Source organism: Musca vetustissima, unplaced genomic scaffold, assembly GCF_032173495.1.
Source record: "Musca vetustissima isolate MV318-11 ecotype Yass unplaced genomic scaffold, APGP_CSIRO_Mvet_v1 utg3682, whole genome shotgun sequence".
Taxonomy (NCBI): Eukaryota; Metazoa; Arthropoda; class Insecta; order Diptera; family Muscidae; genus Musca; species Musca vetustissima.
The window spans coordinates 183,671-204,897 of NW_026879861.1; the positions used below are offsets into that span (position 1 = coordinate 183,671).

Here is a 21,227-nt window from a genome sequence, read left to right on the forward strand (position 1 = left end):
CTCCAGATTTTGTTAGTCCTAAAAACTTACTTTCAAAAAGACCTGTAAAGACTTTTGATAATCCTTATAATATATATATATCCTCTCTTAACATCTCTAAAAGATTTTGACAAAAAAAAACTCCTTCAAACCCCCACCATTATATTTCCAATAATACAGATAATAAAAATCTGCTTCTGAGCAGATAGAACCAATCACAAAATATCGAGACACAACGTTTCACACGTTTCTTGCATTTAACGATAAATTGTTGTTCTAATAATTGTTCTATTATCGCTCTATCGTAAATAATATTGTAGATAAAAATGACAAAAACATGTTCTATATAGCAAAAGAATATAAAAAAACATTGCAACCTAAAAGGGAAATCACAACAATTCCAAGAAATTTGCCATTTGTCATGCAGCTATTTTCTATACCAAAGATAAAGATTTTGATTTGGAGACTTAAAACAATTTCACAATAGAAGAAGTGCGATAATATTTGAAAAATTCTCTTCCGGAAACCCTAAAACATTTTTGAAATCTCTTTATTTGATTTATCTAAACAAAAAATCACATACAAAAAAAAATCGAATCACACACTTTGTCAAAAGCACGCGCTCGCTGCCTCTCACCAATAGTGTGAATTAATTTCATTCAATTCATATTTTTTTCCAATTCAATGCATACCAATTGAAATCGGATTTTATTAGCAATTCATCAAAAAGCTAAGCATTCTCTGGTAATTTCGTCTTTAAACGTGAACAAATCTTTAGCCAAGCGTAATAATCCAATATATTTTGTTTGTATTTAATATTGCTGCTGTGGTTAATAGCGATTTAACACATTTTTTGCTTGGTTTTATTTGTTTTTTTTTTTTTATTGTTGAAATCACTTTGTTAGGAGTTTGAATTAGTTATTCTGAAAATAAAATAACTTAACTATTTTTTTTTATTTAACTGCATTTAATTGAAATGTGATTGCCATTAGCTGTCACGTTGCGGCGAGATTTCAAATAAAATGTCATATTAAAACACGTTCATTATAAATTAGTTAAGATTTATTCAACCTTTTCGATTTGAAATTCAATTATTTTAATTGCAATTGAAAATAAAAAGTAAAACCCCGTTATGGTAATTTAGTTTAAATTCATCGGGGGTTTCCCAAGGGCTTTTCATTAGAAACTTGAGATAATTGTATTACAAAACATTAATACTAATTCATAAAAGTAGGCATATATATATAATATATAATGTAGGCATATATATATATATATATATATATAATATATATGTATATAATAATAATATGTTTAAGCTTCTACGAATCATTAAAAATACTTTTTTTATTAAGTCCGGTCCAGTATACGTTTTGGCACCATATTCCATATTACTTATACGTCACATTGTCCAAATAATTTAATATCACTTATACGCCTCAATTTAAAAATAATTAAAAAAAATCTCACTGTTCTGACCAATTGTTAAAAAAAAACTTCACTCTTCTGGCCATAGAAAAAAATAAATTTGAAAAAAAAATACTCATTGAAAAAAATATATATAAAAAACGACACCATTGTTTGCAGTTCCTTGAAATAAAAAAACAATATTTAATAAATCCACATGAAGATTAAAATTTGACTATGTCGTATACGTTTTGACAATACTTTACGTATTTCTCATACGTCACCTTGTCCAAATAACTTAATAAAATTTTAAAATTTCCTTAAAAATTTAAAATTTCCTTAAAAATAAAAAATTTCCTTAAAAATAAAAAATATGTTTTAAAATTCAGAGTTTGTCGATCCTTGAAAAAAAAAAAATTGATTAAAAATATAAGCTTTACATGACTTTGAAAAAAATATAGGTCCACAATATGCTGATTATTGTTATATAACATTTTTAATAAATATAAACTCTAATGACTCATTAAAGGGATACTTCCTAAAGAAATCCAAACTCATCTGATTTTTTTAAAAAACGCCTCTCCTTGGATCCTTAAAAATACTTTGTTGATCCTTGCAGTGAAATAAAAAAATATAAGCAGAAAATAATATTCGAGTTTTGAGTTTTATGCCTTTTAGGGCGAAGGATCATTCATGTAAATGTACTTTATTAATTTCTCGAGATGAGCTACATGATCGGCTTTCATTTTCTTTGCAATTCCGATCATGTAGTTCATCTCGAAAGAGAAATTAATAAAAAAAAAAAACATCTACATGAACGATCATTCGCCCTAAAAGGCATAAAACTTAAAACTCAAAAATTCAGCTTGAGCCCGGCTGGGATTTTAACCCTGGTTCCCATGACATATATTGATTGTTGTCCGGCGCCTTAGCGTTCAAAGTCACCACCTTATCTTCCTAAGGTTGCACAATATGCAGCATAGCATTGAAGGAAAAAAATTGTGTTCTGTATGGAAAAAAAAGTCCGTCACTACAAGAAAAATCTGCTCTGAAAAGGAATGTTCTGGTGTGATGCCAAATGTCCGAACCTTGACACGGTTGAATTTAATTCGTAAATGCAATTTCCCAACAATAGTCGACATAAATACAACTTATCAAGTAAAGACATTTGTAAGTCACATTGCCCAATATGCCTGATGAGCCGCTTAACCAACGGCGAAACGCGTCGCATAATGGTGGGAATGTTGTATCTCTCTGGTTTTCCGTTTCATTGCAACTCCGATCATGTAATTCATCTCGAAAGAGAAATTAATGAAAAAAATATTCTTTTATTAATTTTCATTCAGCACGTTCACGGAAAAAAATTATATTTGAAAAATTCTGTGGGTCCTTCAAACAGTTATTTATAAGAAATATTCACTGAAAATATAAAAAATAATATAATAAAATATCTCTATGCCGTATACGTTGTTTCGTATTTATCGTATATATCATACGTCACCTTGTACAAATTCCTATTAGTATTACTTATACGCCACAATAGCTAATAATAAAGCAGTGAGAGGAGCAGTATACTCGTACGGGGCCGACACACAACCTCCACGAAAATCTAACTTTCCGTGGTTCTACTACTCTTGACCGACTAAAGGTCAACAAACATTACTAATATTCAGTACAGTCCTTCAAATTACTTGTCCAGATTCCCTTCACCCCTTGGGTTGTGTTGTGATGTTCGGCTTTCAATTTGGAAAAAAAAAACACAAAAATTTTGTTTTCGCTTCACTTCATCCCAATATTATTACTTGATCATCACCGAAAATTATAGGAGTTGTCCTTGGCCATAACTGGAACATCACGGAACATTTCAAAACGATCATTGCTATATTTCCTCCATTTCCTCCACTGTGGTAATGGGTTACTAAATAATATCTGAATACGTAAGCACCTGTAAATATTTAAGTGTAACTCCCATCTCCGAGTACATACGACAATATAATTGGTATCAATTTAAAGGTCAACCACTCCTCTTGGATCAACAATCAACTTCTCCAGTCTATGTCCTTCAGGAGTAAATATATACGCCATATAATACAAAATTTGTAATTTTTCACACAAAAATCAAATTTGACCGCTAAATATTGACCGATCTTTATCATGCTCATTCTTTGGCCCAATTCCCCTTTCCACGTAAAATTTCACGATGTTCGGGCCATAATTGCGGGCTTTGGAGCGACCAGAAAAACCAAAAAAAATTGTGTATTTGGTCCATTTCATCGCCTAAATATTAAGCGATCTTTTCCAAACACAATAGGGGTCTTCATTGGGCCGAACCCATCCTACATGCAAAATTTCGTGAAGATTGGACCATAACTGTGGCCTGTATCGTTTTTTAAAAATTATAATGGACAGACGGACGGACACACATGTCTAGATCGACTCAGCTAGTCGAGAGATGACGATCGGTATACTTAAAGGTTGGTCTAAGACCAATATTTCGCGGCGTTACAAACTCTTGCGGCTGCACTAAAGCTATAATACCCTGACAACATAGTTGTGTAGGGTATAACAAACTCTTGGGGATGTACAAAGCTATAATACCCTGACAACATAGTTGTGTAGGGTATAAAAAAAACAAGTCCTGCTAGAAAATTCACATCCGAATGTTTCTTTAATTTTTTTTCCTTAAAAAATGCGATTATTTGATGAAAGATGACAATTATTTAAAGGGATAAACATCAGATAGTCCCCGAAAGAATTTCTTTTAAAGATTTCCAAAAATCCATGCTCTTCTAATTATTAAAAAAATATTCTTAAAAAAAATCCACATCTGATGGACCTTAAAAAACTATTCTTTAGAAAACCCAATTTGTGGGATCTTAAAACATATTATTTAATAAAATAAAGCCTCTGCCTTGAAAGAATATTTTCCAAAACAAATGAACACAATTTTGGTGCTTCTGACAGCTGTTTTTGTTTTTCAATAATCATTCGCCATGTTGTCTAAATTAAAATCATGCATACGCCGCAAATGGATTCCATATTAACATTTCGATTTTAAATATATTATTTATTTATTTAAAATTTTTTAATACAAAAAAAATACTCATTAAAATGTATAGGCTAGGCATTTGGCTTTTGAAAAAATAATTCATATTTTAAGAAATCCATGCTCAGTTTGTCCTTGAGAGAATATTCTTTGAAATATTGGCGTATACGTTTTGATAGTTTTTTTAATAATAATTATACGCCACATGGCTTAAATTAATATTATGTATACGCCCTAATGGATTTGTAGTTTAATATTTCGAATTTAAATATATATTTTTTAATTATTAAAATTTTTTAACAATTTATTTTCTTTTTTTTCTGTACTTGCAGAATATTTCGTTGTTTAAGACAATCAAAAAATCATGCAAATGAAAAAAGTGCCACCGACAAGGAGCTGCAACGAAAAATAAGTGCACTTCCAAAAAATTTCCCCGAAGCTGTAAAAATACTCCTTTTGGGGACGGCCGAATCGGGAAAGACGACAATAATTAAACAGATGCGTATCTTACACATCAATGGCTATACAGATGAGTATGTAAAAAAGGAAACACCTACCATAAAAAAATGAAATCGAATTCAATTTTTTATTTTACCTTTTTCCACAGTGAACGCCGTGATAACATACCGGAAATCTATCAGAATATACACGAATCCATCTATCAATTGGTACAACATATGTCCATATTGGGTCTAGAATATCAAAGCTGTGCCAGTAAACACAGTGCCGCCTATATTCTGTCAATGGGCGAAACAGCTCCCGAATATATGAATGAGGTAAGTAAAGTCCATAGACCGGCATATATTTTTTTTTTTTTTGATAAATAATGAGATCATAAAGATAAGCGAGAAATTGAAAAGAATTTTTATTATCTTTGCCAATGAAACAGAAGTAATCTTGAAACACAATGAGATAAAATGTGTGCGTTTGGAAATTCCACATAACGTAAAATAATTTTTCTCAATTAAATAAATTAAATTTAACATATTTCTAAAAATAGAAATTAATTGGCTAGTTATATCTTTTTGTCGGGACATTTCATTCGTTCTTCACATAAATAAGATCTTTTTATATTTCATTAAAAAAATAACTACAAAAAAATAATGTTAACACATTTGAAAACATGCCAGCCTGCAAAATAGATTAAATGTACCGAAACTCTTAAAGTGCGAAAATATGTCAGATATCTGTTATTTTGTTTTTTAAGATTGCTTCTGATATATCTCAAATACAAAAACATCAAATATCATTTATTAAAAAACAAGTTGTCGAAAATAATAGAAAAAAAAATAATTCAATTATATTAATGAAAAGAAGTACTCTCCCCCGTGCCCGAAGCACTTGCCATTGACACTCCCGACAATAAGTACATTGTCAACGATGACATTTGCGTCATACATTGAGCACACGTTCTACACACATTTAAAAACATTTTTTTTTTTTTTTTTTTTTGACAATTGCCCGATCAATTGGTATTTGTTCACCCCCTATTGTTGTGCGATATAGTATCGGGAATAGAAAAATAAAATAACTAAAAAAATAATAAAGGTCGTCATAGACTAGTCTTATCATCAAAGAATATTCCTGTCACACTCAGGCAGAGAGCGAGACCGATGAGAAGCGCCACATAGATAGCCAGCACGTTTGCTGTCGTCATTAAATTTTAGATAATTTCCATAAAATATATTTTTCCACTCACATATGACGATGTTCGTACGATACCGGGGTTCTACTTTTTTATTTTATTTTGCGTTTTTTTTATATTAAAGTCGGTTTGTTTATTCAATACACGTCTCTGTTGGTTTGGTATGCGGATAACTTGGCAGGGGTGCGCAAAAACGTCATCAACATCATTATTGGGATTTTTTGCTGAAAAAAAAAATTAATCAAATTCAAAATTTCTTGTATAAAAAAATTCTGCAGTCCTAAGAAAAAAAGGTTTGATAAACCAAAGCCATGCCTATTCGTTGATCAGATGCTCTTCCCCTACTAAATATTAACCGATCTTGGTGACGTCTTTGGTCAGAAAAGAGCCTACATGAGAAACCATTGTGGCAATTGGTCCATAACTGCAACCTGTACATTTTTATGGCGGAAATACGGACGGACGAATACACATAGCTCGATTTATTCAGCTAGTTGAGATATGGCGATCAGCATAATTAAAAGTGGGTTTAGGACGAATATTTCGTGACGTTACCACACAAACGAGTACTACTCGTACAATAAAAAAAAATTTAAAGGTCTTAGAAAAAATATGAATTAAAAAATCAGAACATGGATAGTTAAAAATAGAATCTGCAAGTCATTTGTTGAGAATTTTTGTTTTTTTTTTTTTTTTTTTTTGTAAAAAATATGGCGTTAAACATTTTTTTTTTTTTCATAAAATTCCAAATTTCCTGCTTTTAAGAAAATTTAAAAATATATATGTATATGTCCTGTAAAAATAAATAATATTTAGAAAATTTCCACACTGCTCGCTGGTCTCTGAAAAAAATGAATTTTTTAAAATTCTGCACGCAATAAAAATATATTTTAAACCAGTAAGGAAAGTAGTAAAGTCGGACGGAGCCAACTATATGATACCCTTCACCACTATGCGTATATTAAACGAATGTATCCTAACAGAAAAAAAACTATATCCAAATATGAACCGATTTATACGAAACTTGTCAAAGATTAGGTTATACTAATTTCGTAATGGCCATATTTTGGGTCCTACTTAAAATCGATCAAACATACATATATAAGAGCTATATCTAAATCTGGACCGATTTTCAAGAAATTTTACACACATCATTCTAGACTCAATCCAGTATGCTATGCCAAAAATCGTGCAAATCAAAAGATATATAGTGAATTTGGCATACCATAAATCGAATGATTTTCAGGGTCTTTGGTGCCCCATTTAGCTAAAATCGGGCGAAACTATATATGGGAGCTATATCTAAATCTGAACCAATTTTCAAGAAATTTTACACACATCATTCCAGACTCAGTTGTGTATAAGCTGCCAAATTTCGTGCAAATCGGAAGATATTTAGAGACTTCAACATACCATTTACCTAAAATCGAGCGAAGCTATATATGTGAGCTATATCTGAACCGATTCCAACAAAATTTCGCATTCATCAGTTCGAACCTAATTCAGTACTCCGTGCAAAATTTTGCTTCAATCGGACCAATATTGGGAGTTTGGTGAACTATTTACATTAAATCGAACGAAACTATATATCTAAATCTGAACCGATTTTCTCCAATTTCAAGTGGGTTCGTCTTTGGGCCAAATAAGTGACATGTGCTAAATTTCATCCAAATCGGATCATAAATGCGATTTGGACGGACGGACATGCATAAACTAAACAACTATGTTGTCAGGGTATTATAGCTTTGTGCAGCTCCAAAAGTTTGTAACGCCGCGAAATATTGGTCCGATCGTCATATCTTGACTAGCTGAGTCGATCTAGACATGTATGTCCGTCTGACCATTATAATTTGTAAACACGATACAGGCCACAGTTATGGACCAATCTTCACGAAATTTTGCCTGTAGAATGGGTTCTGGCCAATGAAGACCCCTATTGTTTTCGGAAAAGATCGGTTAATATTTAGGGGATAAAATGGACCAAAAACTTTATTTTTGTCGGTTTTCCTGGTCGCTCCTGAGGCCGCAATTATGGCCCACACACCGCGAATTTTTACATGGAGAAGGGGATCGGGCCAAAGGATAAGCATGCCTGTTTAGATAAAGATCGGCCAATATTTAGCGGGTCAAATGAACCCTGACTTTTGTGTGAAAAAATTACAAAATGTATATTCTATGGCGTATATATTTGCCCCTGAAGGACCAAGACCCGAGAAGTTTATAGTGTGTTCAAGAGGAGTGGTTGACCTTTAAATTGATACCAATTATGTGGTCATATGTACTCAGATGTGGGAGTTACACTTAAATATTTACAGGTGCTTACGTATTCAGACATTATTTAGTAACCCAATACCACACTAGAGGGCGGAAATATAACTCTGAACGCTTTGAAATTGTCCATGAGGTTCCAGTTATGGCCAAGGACAACGTCTACAATTTTCGGTGATGATTAGTGATGATCAATTCAGATTGAAGTGGACCGAAAACTTTTTAATCGGACAAGAGGATGTAAATATCAAGAAATATTGCCCAAGCTCGGAATAAAAATCCACAGAAAGTTAGAGTAACGTGATAATTGTGTAGGGTATCGTATGGTAGACCTCGTCCGACTATACTGCTCCGCTCACTGGTTATTTAATTATTGTTTATTTACTATATTATTTATTTATTATTATTATTATTTTTTTTTTTTTTTTTGAAAAATGCATGCCCTTGAAAAACACCATTTAAGATTTTACGACTTTCTAAACCTTAAATAAATTGTCTTTAAAAAATCCTCAAGTTCTCTTTATGTACCGCTATGAACTGATAAACATTTAATAATATTAAAATATAAAAATATACATTTTTTTATTTTATGCAGAAAAAAGTCCACCTAGTAATTCTTAAGAATAGAATATCACGTTAATTACACAATGGCTATGATAATAATAAAAAAATATATTAAACCCCCAAGAAATCCTTGACTTCGAAATAGGGATTTTTTTCAATTTGTATAAGATAATACGATTACATAGAACAACGGAATACAGGTTATTGGACAAAAGAAAACATACTGATCATCGTTGCCAAACACTCTCTACAATCGGTTCGATGAACCATAGCCAACCCACTCAAAACAATGAGGGTCACTGGTTAGAAAACTATCAGAAATTATCGGTACTCGATATGTTTAATTGGCCAACAAAATTGTTTATATGCGGATTACCGATCTACAAACAGATAAACGCGTTTTTGGTTTGGTTTACTTTTATTTTTGTTTAATTACGATTTTTATTGCTGTCTATGTTTAGATTTGTTCTGATGCATGTTTTGTTTTTAATTTCAAATGTTTTTATTTTTTTTTAATTAGCCGATAAACAGCAACACATTTTCACTTGTTTAAATTTGTTTAGAATTTATTTTTGTTTTCTTTTGAGTAAATTATACACCAAGTTCTACGTAGAATGCAAATTTTCGGTTGAAGAAAATGTCTTTTTCTTTTGCGTAAATATTTGTTTAAATAAAGGTGGTAAGTTTTTTTTTTGGGGGGGTTTATTACGTTTGAAAGTTTCTAAAAAAAGAAAAGGCCTGTTTAAACAACCTAATTAGGAATAGTTTGGTGTTTGATGTTGAATAACAATGTTGAAATACGTATGCAAAAATATTAAATAACTTTAAATGGTATTGAGGTATAGTATATGGTAAATGTTGTTTTGTCGTGTTGGCTAAGGTGGAGTATTCATATTAAAAAAAAATACCTTTTTGACTTAAGATTCAAAATTATAATAATGCAAACTTTCTGGTCCTTGAACAAATTATCAAAGTCCTTAAAAAAGTATTTCTTAAAAATTCACACAGCTAAAGTCCTTTGAAATATTATTCTTTAAAAAATCAGCATTATATTCATCCGCATTCATTCTGCAACCTATACTAAATTTTTGTCAGATATATTGTTGCTACTTTAAAGTAAAAAATATCGAAATCCACACCGATTTCATCGAAACTTGTCACATGTTAGGTTACACTTATTTCGGCATGTTTTGTGAATTCGGCCACATTTTGAGTTCTTCATTTACTTATAAATCCAAATTTCCTGGAAATCGAAGCATATTTACCTAAATCGGACGAATATATATATATATATATATATATATATATATCTTAACAGATTTTTACGAAATTCAACACACATTTTTCTAGACTTAATTCAGTACGCTATGCCAAATTTCGTGCAAATCGAAGGATTTATAAGGACTTTGGTGCACCATTAACATAAAATCGGAAGAATATATATATATGAGCTATCTCTAAATCTTAACCGATTTTTACGAAATTTAACACACATCTTTCTAGACTTAATTCAGTACGCTATGCCAAATTTCGTGCAAATCGAAGCATATGTAGGGACTTTAATGCGTAATTTACCTAAAATCGGACGAAAATATATATGGGAGCTATATCTAAATCCGAACCGATTTTTATGAAATTTAACATGCATATTTCTAGACTTAATTCAGTACGCTATGCCAAATTTCGTGCCAATCGAAGCATATGTAGAGACTTTAGTGCGCCTTTTACCTAAAATCGGATGAAAATATATATGGGAGCTATATCCAAATCTTAACCGATTTTTACGAAATTTAACACACATCTTTCTAGACTTAATTCAGTACGCTATGCCAAATTTCGTGCAAATCGAAGTATCTACGGGACTTTGGTGTACCATTTACCTAAAATCGGACGAAAATATATGTGGGAGCTATATATAAATCTGAACCGATTTTTATGAAATTTACAACACATCTTTCTAGACTTATTTCAGTACGCTATGCCAAATTTCGTGCAAATCGAAGCATCTACGGGACTTTAGTGCACCATTTACCTAAAATCGGACGAAAATATATATGGGAGCTATATCTAAATCTTAACCGATTTTTATGAAATTTAACATGCATCTTTCTAGACTTAATTCAGTACCCTATGCCAAATTTCGTGCAAATCGAAGTATATATAGAGACTGTGGTGCACCATTTACCTAAAATCGGACGAAAATATATATGGAAGCTATATCTAAATGTGAACCGATTTTTACGAAATTTAACACACATCTTTCTAGACTTAATTCAGTACGCTATGCCAAATTTCGTTCAAATCGAAGGATATATAGGGACTTTGGTGCACCATTTACATAAAATCGGACGAGCAATATCTAAATCTGAACCGTTTTTACGAAATTTAACACACATCTTTCTAGATTTAATTCAGTAGGCTATGCCAAATTTCGTGCAAATCGAAGCATATATAGGGACTTTGGTGCACCACTTATCTAAAATAGGACGAAAATATATGTGGGAGCTATATACAGTATTTTTCGGTTAATTGACCCTACGGTTAATTGGTTTCCACGCTTAATTGAACCACATGATGGGTCAAAAATATTTCATTTCATAGTAAGGGGGTTCGGATAATTGGTTCCTCGGTTACTTGAACAAAAATTTGTGCAAATTTTGATGTGCAATTAACCGAAAAATACTGTATAAATCTGAACCAACTTTTTCCCAATTTCAATAGGGTTTGTCCTTGGACCAAACAAGTGAACTGCGCCATATTTCATGCAAATCAGATCATAAATGCGACTTGTACTTTGTTTACAATTTAACACCAACAGACGGACTGACGGACGGGCGGACATGCATAAATCGACTTAAGAAGTGATTCTATGCATATTCTCAAAAGGAACCATGTGGCTATCTCGTTTTTGCCTGTTATAAACATGTGCACAACGACAATACCCTGTACCACAGTGTGGTGAAGGCTATAAAAATTACGCAGTCAACAGACGTCATAGTCTTTGAAAAAATCTTAAAAAAATCGTACTTTAAAATCCCTTGAAAAAATTATTTTGAGAAAATGTACGTTCTGAGAGTCCTTGGCTATAAGTCAGTGTCAACATTTTTAATATAGGTCCCATAGTCCGTTTTTAGGTATTATATTGTCCGAGGAGTATTTTCCAACCAGCTGGGTCATAAAAAGATATTTCGAGTTTTTCGATGCTAAAATCCCTATTGGCAAAAACTTTTGAATGTATGTTCTGTCATATTAGGTCCCTACTGGTTTTAGGTATCTAGAAAAACAGACCTAATTTAATGGCGTTTTTACATATTTTTAGTAGGGCGATTGGCTACCTAATCAGAAATTCACAATTTAATCTGTAAAAAATGTTGCCTGGTCTTTGACAAAAAAAAAATATTTTTTATAAAAAGAACAAACTGGCATTCAGCCTGACTATTTTGCAAAAACAAAATACAAATGGTATCCCAAATAAACCTGCCAACACTACTGAAAAATATTTTCTTTACAACATCCGCGCTATGATAGACCTTGGAATGTTTTAATCTACGTTTTGATTGACCTGGAAAATGTATTTTACAAAATTGCATGCTCTTAAACCTCTATGAGTCAGTGTCGTCAAACTGGCCGCAACTTTTTTTCCATCGATCCAAATTCGTATTTCGAACATTCTTTATAAAATATGCCAAAATTTTTAATTTAAAACCTGTGAGTCAAATAATTTGACTATGAGTCACCGAATCGGTGTGTAACATATTAATTATTTTTTAAATGGCCCTCATAATTGTATATCCTATGTATATTTACAACTTTAGATTAGATCTACGAATAATTTATTAGGCGTGTCTACACCCACATTACACTAACATGTGTCCTTTACCAAAAATTAACATGGAAATTTGTCAAAGGAATTTCCATATTAAACACACATAATATATGGTGATATTATTGAAAGAAAAAAAAAAAGAAAAAATATCGTTTTTATGTGGCTAAATTCAGGCAGATAAGATTAAAAACAATCATTTTAATGTATATTGGAATGTTATTTTGATTTTGGAAATCAAACAACAAAAACAAGAACATACACAAATACAAGGTTATTATGAATATTCATTATTACAAAGTCAAAAAAAAAAATAATAAAATTAATAGATTACAGTATTTTTCGGTTAATTGACCCTACGGTTAATTGGTTTCCACGCTTAATATGATGGGTCATAGTATCATTTTTAAAAATTGAACAAAAATTTGTGCAAATTTTGATGTGCAATTAACCGAAAAATACTGTATATATTTTTAAAAATTATACTTATATTTTTTCAAATTATTTTATTTTTTATTTTATTATTATTTCAAAAAAAATATTTGTTTTATAGATTATATATTTCTAAAAAGTAAACATATTTTTTTATTTATATTATTATTTTTATTTTATTATAATTATTTATTTTTATATTTTGTATTCTAATTTTATTTATATTTTTATGATTTTGTGTATGATTTATTATTTTATTGTCTATGAAAGCATTATTAATTTCTTTTTTTTTTAATATTTTTCTTCAGGAATATTGCGATCACGTTATGACCTTGTGGAATGATTTTGGCATAAGAACTTGTTATGAACGCTCGAATGAATTTCCATTATCGGATAGTACAAAATAGTAAGTATCTACATAATTTTATATAAATTAATTTAATGTAGCTTTTATTAGAATACGAATAACAATAAATAAACACTCGAAACCGTTCCAGAACTTAACAAAATTAGTAAAACTTTTAAATTGGTAACCAGGTAAATGCCAACTTCTGATTCATGGTACAATAAATAGGTATCCATTTAGCCCAGCTGACTATTCGATTAACTGTCAACTTGAATTCGATGTGCAATGTTGCCAACCATATGAAATATTGCAAGAAAACAAATTGGCAGATGTTCGAGACATAAACCAAAACATCTGTTTTTTATTCGATCATCTGTCAAATTTTATGAATAATTGGCAACATTGTTCATGGAATTCAAGTAGAAACCCATGGTACAATGAATAGGTAGTCCATTTAGCGCAGCTGATGTCTAGATTAACTGTCAAAGTGGGTAATTTCTACTTGAATTCGATGTGCAGTGTTGCCAAGCATTTGAAATATTATATGGAAACATTTGACAGATAATCGAGACAAAAACAAAGGTTTTTGTTTTGATACATTACCTCATTATTGCACGATGTAGAAACCATTATGCAATTATTAGGTGATGTATCAAAACAAAGGTTTTTGTTTTTGTCTCGATTATTTGTCAAATTTTTTCTTATAATATTTCGAATGGTTGGCAACACTGTACATCGAATTCAAGTATAAATTACCCACATTGACAGTTAATCGAGTAGCCAGCTGCCCTAAATTGATTACTTATTTATTGTGCCATGGTTTCTACCAAGGTGTATTTATATAAGGTTAATAGACAATCAGGCTATGTTTTTAATCTTTTGTGAAATAAATTGTCAGAATATATTAGGGTCTCTGCATCAAATAATATTTTCAATAAACTTTTTCCAAATTCGTCCCAAGACATACCAGAAAAATAAGGGATGCATTTCAAATTGTGTCATTTTACCATATGTTTATTTGCGGGGTTTGTGGATATTTTCAAAGAAAAAAATATACGACCAACCCTAATATTCAATTTTAGGCATTGAACATTTATTTTCTATAACAATAATTTTGTTTTTGTAATATAATTGATTTCTACTTGAATTCGACGTGCAATGTTGACAACCATAGAAAATATTACTAAATAAAATTTGACAGATGGTCGAATAAAAAACAGATGTTTTTTTTTGGTTTTGACAACACACCTTATTGTTGCATCATTGCTGTTGACCTGCATTTGAAGTACTGCCATCTAGTTTTGACTTTCACCAGTAAGCCGCTCAAGAACATTTTGTATTATCTTTTACTCTCAAAGTGATTTTGAAAATGTTCTCTTTTACTAACTGTAATATAAAACCAGTGAGCGGAGCAGTATAGTCGGACGGGGCCGACCATATGATACCCTACACAACTTACACCAAAATCTAACATTCTGGGGTTCTATATTCTTATCTTGATAATATTTCGCAATATTTGCACCCTCTTGACCGACTAGAGGTCAACAAATGTTACTAATATTGAGTACAGATTCCCTTGAGTACAGATTCCCTTAGTATCTGATCATCACCGACAATTATAGCCGTAGTAGTTAACCATACCGGAATCCTCGTGGAAAATTTAAAAACGATCAGCGCTATATATCTGCCCTCCAGTGTGGTAATGGGTTACTGAATACTATATCAATACGTAAGCACCTGTAAATATTTAAGTGTATCTCCCACATCCGAGTACATAGGACAATATAATTGGTATCAATTTAAAGGTCAACCACTCCTCTCGGATGTACTATCAACATCTCGGGTCTATGTCCTTCAGGAGTCAAAAAATATGCGCCATAGAATACAAATTTTGTAATTTTTCACACAAAAGTCGGGGTCCATTTGACCCGCTAAATAATAACAGATCTTTATCAAAAACAGGCATGCTTATTCTTTGGCCCGATCCCTTCTCCATGTAAAATTTCGCGATGTTCGGACCATAATTGCGGCCTCTAGAGCGACCAGAAAAACCGACAAAAATTAAGTATTTGGTCCATTTCATCCCCTAAATATTAACCGGTCTTTGCCAAAAACAATAGGGGTCTTCATTGGCCAGAACCCATCCTACATTTCGTGAAAATTGGTGCATAACTGTGGCCTGTATCGTGTTTACAAATTATAATGGACAGACGGGCAGACCGGCGGACGGACGGACACACTTGTCTAGATCGACTCAGCTAGTCGAGATATGATCGGTATACTTAAAGGTGGGTCTAGGACCAATATTTCGCGGTGTTACAAACTTTTGGGACTGCACAAAGCTATAATACCCTGACAACGTAGTTGTGTAGGGTATATCTAAGAACTGGAAGAGAACAATATAATACATTTGAATTTCATGGTCCTACCTCTCCCTCCCTCTCTCTCCCCTCTCTCTCTTTCTTTTTAATATTTTATAATATTTATAAAAAATTTCTGTATAATATTTAACTAACCAATTTTCTCTCTTCTCCTCTTTTTAGTTTCCTCGATAATTTCGAACGGATTTGTCAAGATGATTATATACCCACCACCGAGGATATCCTTCACAGTCGCAAAGTAACTACCGGCATTCACAACATCTCCTTCCGTGTCCAAATACCCAAATATTTGGGTGGTGGTGAACAGATCTTTCACATGTACGATGTTGGTGGTCAACGAGATCAACGCAATAAATGGATACAAGTTTTCGAAGGCATACAAGCGGTACTTTTCCTCATCTCCTGCAGTGATTTCGATCAGACGTTACGGGAAGATCCCACCCAGAATCGCTTGATTGAGGCCCTTAATCTATTTCGTGGCGTTTGGCAAAATCGTTTCCTCTCGTCGGCCGGATTCATTGTCTTCCTCAATAAACAGGATATACTGCGTAGGAAAATTGCTGCCGGCAAGCATATTGTTGATTATTTCCCCGAATTTGAGGATTTCTGTAACAGTCCACAGGCTGAGAGCTGTTTCGATGAATGCGATTGGACGAAGAAATTTATCAAACAAAAACTTATCGATATCACCGAAGAGCCCGTCAAGCGACCATCACGCAATCTCATGAATCACAATGCCAAACGGGAGTGCTACTATCATTTTACCGTGGCCACCGATACCAGTTGCATTCGCAAGGTGTTCAACGATGTCCATCAGATGATATTGCACGACAATATGGCCCAAATGAATCTATTTTGAGGTGACTCAAAGCACAAAACAAAACAGCACCAAAGCTCCATCTCTGTGATGGTTCCTTTCTCACTCCAATAAAATACATGGGACATGGAGAAGGAACTGTCACTCCCATAGACTGTGATGTATTCTTTAAGTTTCTCTTCTGTTTTTTTAAGTTAACCCAAATAGGCCTCGTATCATTTGATAGGGAACGTATTCAATATTCAATTTTTCTACCTAGAATTAGAATTCCAAGTGTCCTCGTTTAATTTAGAATTAAAATTCTAGTTGTAGCCAATCACCATTTGTAATTTATACCAATTAATAACGATTAAGATAGCACGTTTATATGTATTCTAAGTTTCATTTTTATAGATTTTGTATTGGAAATTAAGATATTTGATAACTGATTATGTGCATATGTATGTACGAATATACGCATATGTATTTTAAAGCAATACATTATTAATTTATTCATTTCAATAACATATACAAAATAAAATACATACAAACAATACAAAGAAGAAGACAAAACAAATGTGAAGGAATTTATTATTACGAATGCTAGCGAAAACTGCACATGTCGATAATAATTAAAATGTGAGTACGATTTGGTACCATTGTTCTCTTATATTAAGTATTTATACCCTACACAACTATGTTGTCAGGGTATTATAGCTTTGTGCAGCCCCCAAAGTTTGTAACGCCGCGAAATATTGGTACTAGACCCACCTTTAAGTATACCGATCGTCATATCTCGACTTGCTGAGTCGATCTAGACATGTGTGTCCGTCCGTCCGTCTGTCCATATAATTTAAAAACACGATACAGGCCACAGTTATGGACCAATCTTCACGAAATTTTGCATGTCGGATGGATTCTGGCCAATGAAGATCGGTTAATATTTAGGGGATGAAATGGACCAAATACTATTTTTTTCGGTTTTTCTGGTCGCTCCAGAGGCCGAAATAATGACCCGAACTTCGTGAAATTTTGCATGGAGAAAGGGATCGGGCCAAAGAATAAGTATGCCTGTTTTGATAAACATCGGTCAACATTTAGAGGGTCATATGGACCCTGACTTTTGTGTGAAAAATGACAAAATTTGTATTATTTGGGGTATATATTTGCACCTGATCGTCTTAGACCCGAGAAGTTGATAGTATGTTGTTGAGTTGTTGACCTTTAAATTGATACCAATTATATTATCGTATGTACTCGAATGTGGGAGTTACACCTAAATATTTACAGGTATCTCCGTATTCGTATATTATTTTGTAACCCATTATCACTCTAGAGAGCGGAACTATAGCGCTGATCGCTTTGAAATGTTCCATGAGGTTTCAGGTATGGTCAAGGACAACGCCTATAATTTTCGGTGATGATCAGATAATAATTTTGGAATGAAGTGGACCGAAAAATTATTTTTTTGTGTTATTTTCGAGTCGATGTATAGACCACAAATGAAAGCCGAACATCACAACACAATCCACGGTGAAGGAAATCTGGAAAATAGCTGTACTGAATACTCATAATATTCGGAAAATATGTCAGTGTGAGGAAGGGGTGCTGTTTACCTCTAATCGGGCAAGAGGGTGCAAATATCACGAAATATTGCCCAGGTTCGGAATAAACATCCGCAGAAAATTTAAGTTCCGTGGTAGTTGTGTAGGGTATCGTATGGTCGGCCCCGTTCGACTATACTACTCCGCTCACTGGTTTTGAAACTACTTCCATATCTCAACGCCACACACCCATTCTGATCGCAACAGAAATCTAGCTCTATACTAAATTTGGTAACATTTATTACTTTTCATACTTATTTCCAAATTCCATAATAATTTGGATAAAGCGATAGAGCTGGGATGTACCAAAATAAGTACCATTTAGTACTTTTCGTACACATAAATACAAATTTACAAAATTACCTACATATCCGAATCCTACATTCCTCAAAATTCAAATTGTACCATATTTCGTACTGTTTAGGACTTCTAGTACGAATTCCCTAAAACCCACCCTTATCTTACATTTTTGAACTTTACTCTTTAATTAATATATTTAGTAGACCTGGGAGGGTCAGGGGGCGTCCACAGAGATTTTTCCATATTTTTGAAATATAGAACCCCTATTACGACGATACCAACTCATTTTCCACATTTTGAAGGTTTAATACGGGCATTCCGGGTTCTTGTTAGTGAAAAATATGTTTCCAGCCCATATAACTACATGTTTTGATATATTACCCATATACTGTAGATATCGGATATAATAAACTCAAAAAATGCCGGAGATTTCTTTCTTATATGCGTTTTTTTCTTATATGGCATTATTGGATATAAGAAAGTATAAGCTCGGTGTTTTTGATAATCTTCCTTATATGGTATTTTTTCTTATATGAGATGTGCTTATATCCGATATCTACTGTAAAGTAAATACCCGATTTTGGGCGCATTTTCCATCCCAAGTTATCGTAATTTGACATTTCGTTTTTTGGTGGAAAAAAGTATTTTTTTTTTAATTATTTCTTGGTCTTAGAAGCATTTTCCAACCAACGAAGTTATAAATAGAAATTTCGGATTTTTAGATGACTAAATATCTATTGATTTTTAAGGCATGTTCTAGCATAACCGTCATATAAGGTCTCAACTGATTTCCGATATCTTCAAGAACATACCGAATTTAACGAAGTTTTTACTAATTTTTAATAGGACAATTGTCCGCCTAATCAGAACCCAAAATGTGAAACAATAATCGATGTGGTCGGAAATTCTCTGAAAACTAAAAACAACTGGATTTTATTGATTAGAATAACTCCCTACCTACATTGACTATCAAAGGACTAAGTTTCATGGTAGACTACATATAACGGTAACCCCAGGTATTAGGTATTTCGGCTCTAATAATCTTTTGGGTTCTCATTGGGCGCCAAATGATGCTACCAGAAACTATCAATACCGGTCTGCATATAACGGTACCATATTCTTCAATATGGATGTCTGTAGTTTGGTACATATTTCGTTTTCTCCCAGCAATAATTTACCATGACATAGCTCCCACGAAAAGTTACGATCCATTTTAGGTACTTTGAACATCTACCTCGTGTTTGAGGGTATAAAACGACAACCTACCAATATAACGGCAACCTCTCATTATTCAATATTATAAGAATATTGCCGGCGTTTTTAATCGATTGAGCTCGAATTTGAGATTTTTTTATACCGGTAGCCCACAATTTTCGGTGTTTATGAAATGTATCTACAAGTACGACATCTACATTGAAATGGCAACAACGTAAAAAAATGTATCTAGTAAAGACAAGATCCAAGCGATGGAAATGCAGATGTCGCCATTGTAACAAAAATATTCAGAAATACAGAGTTTAAATTTTCTGACGGGATATTAGTAAAACTTGTCTATCCACCAGGAACCCGAAATGGCAAATTACGACTAAAAAATTGGACATAACTTGTTTTCCACGAACCTGCATATCCGAATAGTTGCGCCTTTTGAAGAAGTGGCGAAAATCGCAAAGGTACTTATAATGGGGTCGGACCTCTGTATGAGATCTATACCTAAACTTCCAACTTACTTTGAAAATGTTATGCAAAACGGTTTATTACCAGACAAGAACTTTGAATACCGTATTACAGCCAATTTGATTGGAAAATAAGCCAAGGACCCGTAAAATACTTAAAATGAAGAGTGGTGGGATCCAGTGGGATCAAAACTTGGACTTATGTTGACACATTTATGACCTTTTTACTTTTTGTAGTTACACAGTCTGAAATCACTATTTGAAAATCCGCCTAGTTCCATAAAAATATGGACATTTTTTAGGGGTATGTCAGAACATATACCTATATTGGACATTTTCGGCAAATAAAAATTTTGAAATGGCAAATCATAGCCTAAAATCATTATTAAAAAATCGTAAATGAAGCGGAACCTTTATATGGAGGCTAGGCCAAAACGAGGACCGATGTTGATAATTTTTGGTACAAACATTTTGGCACACAATGAGAACCCAAAAATACCAATTTACACATAATTCGTTTTGAAAAGCGTGCAAAAAACGAAATAGGGGCAACACCCTTTATGTGAGTCCACCCTGAAACTTCTGCCAATATTGATAATTTTGGAATCTACCCTGAAACTTGGGCCCATATTGATAATTTTTGTAGGGAGATTTTTACGCAATAAAAATCTAAAATAAACCAGTGAGCGGAGCAGTATAGTCGGACGGGGCCGACCATATGATACCCTACACAACTACCACGAAAAGCACACTTTCGACGGTTTTATATTCTGAGCCTGGGCAATATTTCGTGATATTTGCACCTTTTTTACAGATCATAGATAAACAACTCTTATTTCTAAGTCTTGAATATTTTCCAAAATGTTTTTTCTTGAAGAGAATTTTTACGCCATACAATAAAAAATTGGTCACTTTAGGTTTTGGTTGATTTGACCCTCGGGAAATTGACCGATCATCATCTAA

At 32.7% G+C, this 21,227-nt stretch overlaps 1 protein-coding gene across 1 annotated transcript in view; it reads left to right on the forward strand.

Moving 5' to 3' along the window:
- Positions 1-16,753, forward strand: part of LOC133324978 (guanine nucleotide-binding protein G(f) subunit alpha) — a 30,987-nt gene extending 14,234 nt beyond the window's left edge. Inside the window, exons 2-5 of the mRNA XM_061533803.1 lie at positions 4,765-4,965; positions 5,040-5,208; positions 13,473-13,570; positions 16,054-16,753. Coding sequence (XP_061389787.1) covers positions 4,765-4,965; positions 5,040-5,208; positions 13,473-13,570; positions 16,054-16,750 — 1,165 coding nt within the window. The 3' untranslated portion in view covers positions 16,751-16,753. The remainder of the gene's footprint in view (positions 1-4,764; positions 4,966-5,039; positions 5,209-13,472; positions 13,571-16,053) is intronic.
- The last annotated feature ends 4,474 nt before the right edge of the window (positions 16,754-21,227 follow it).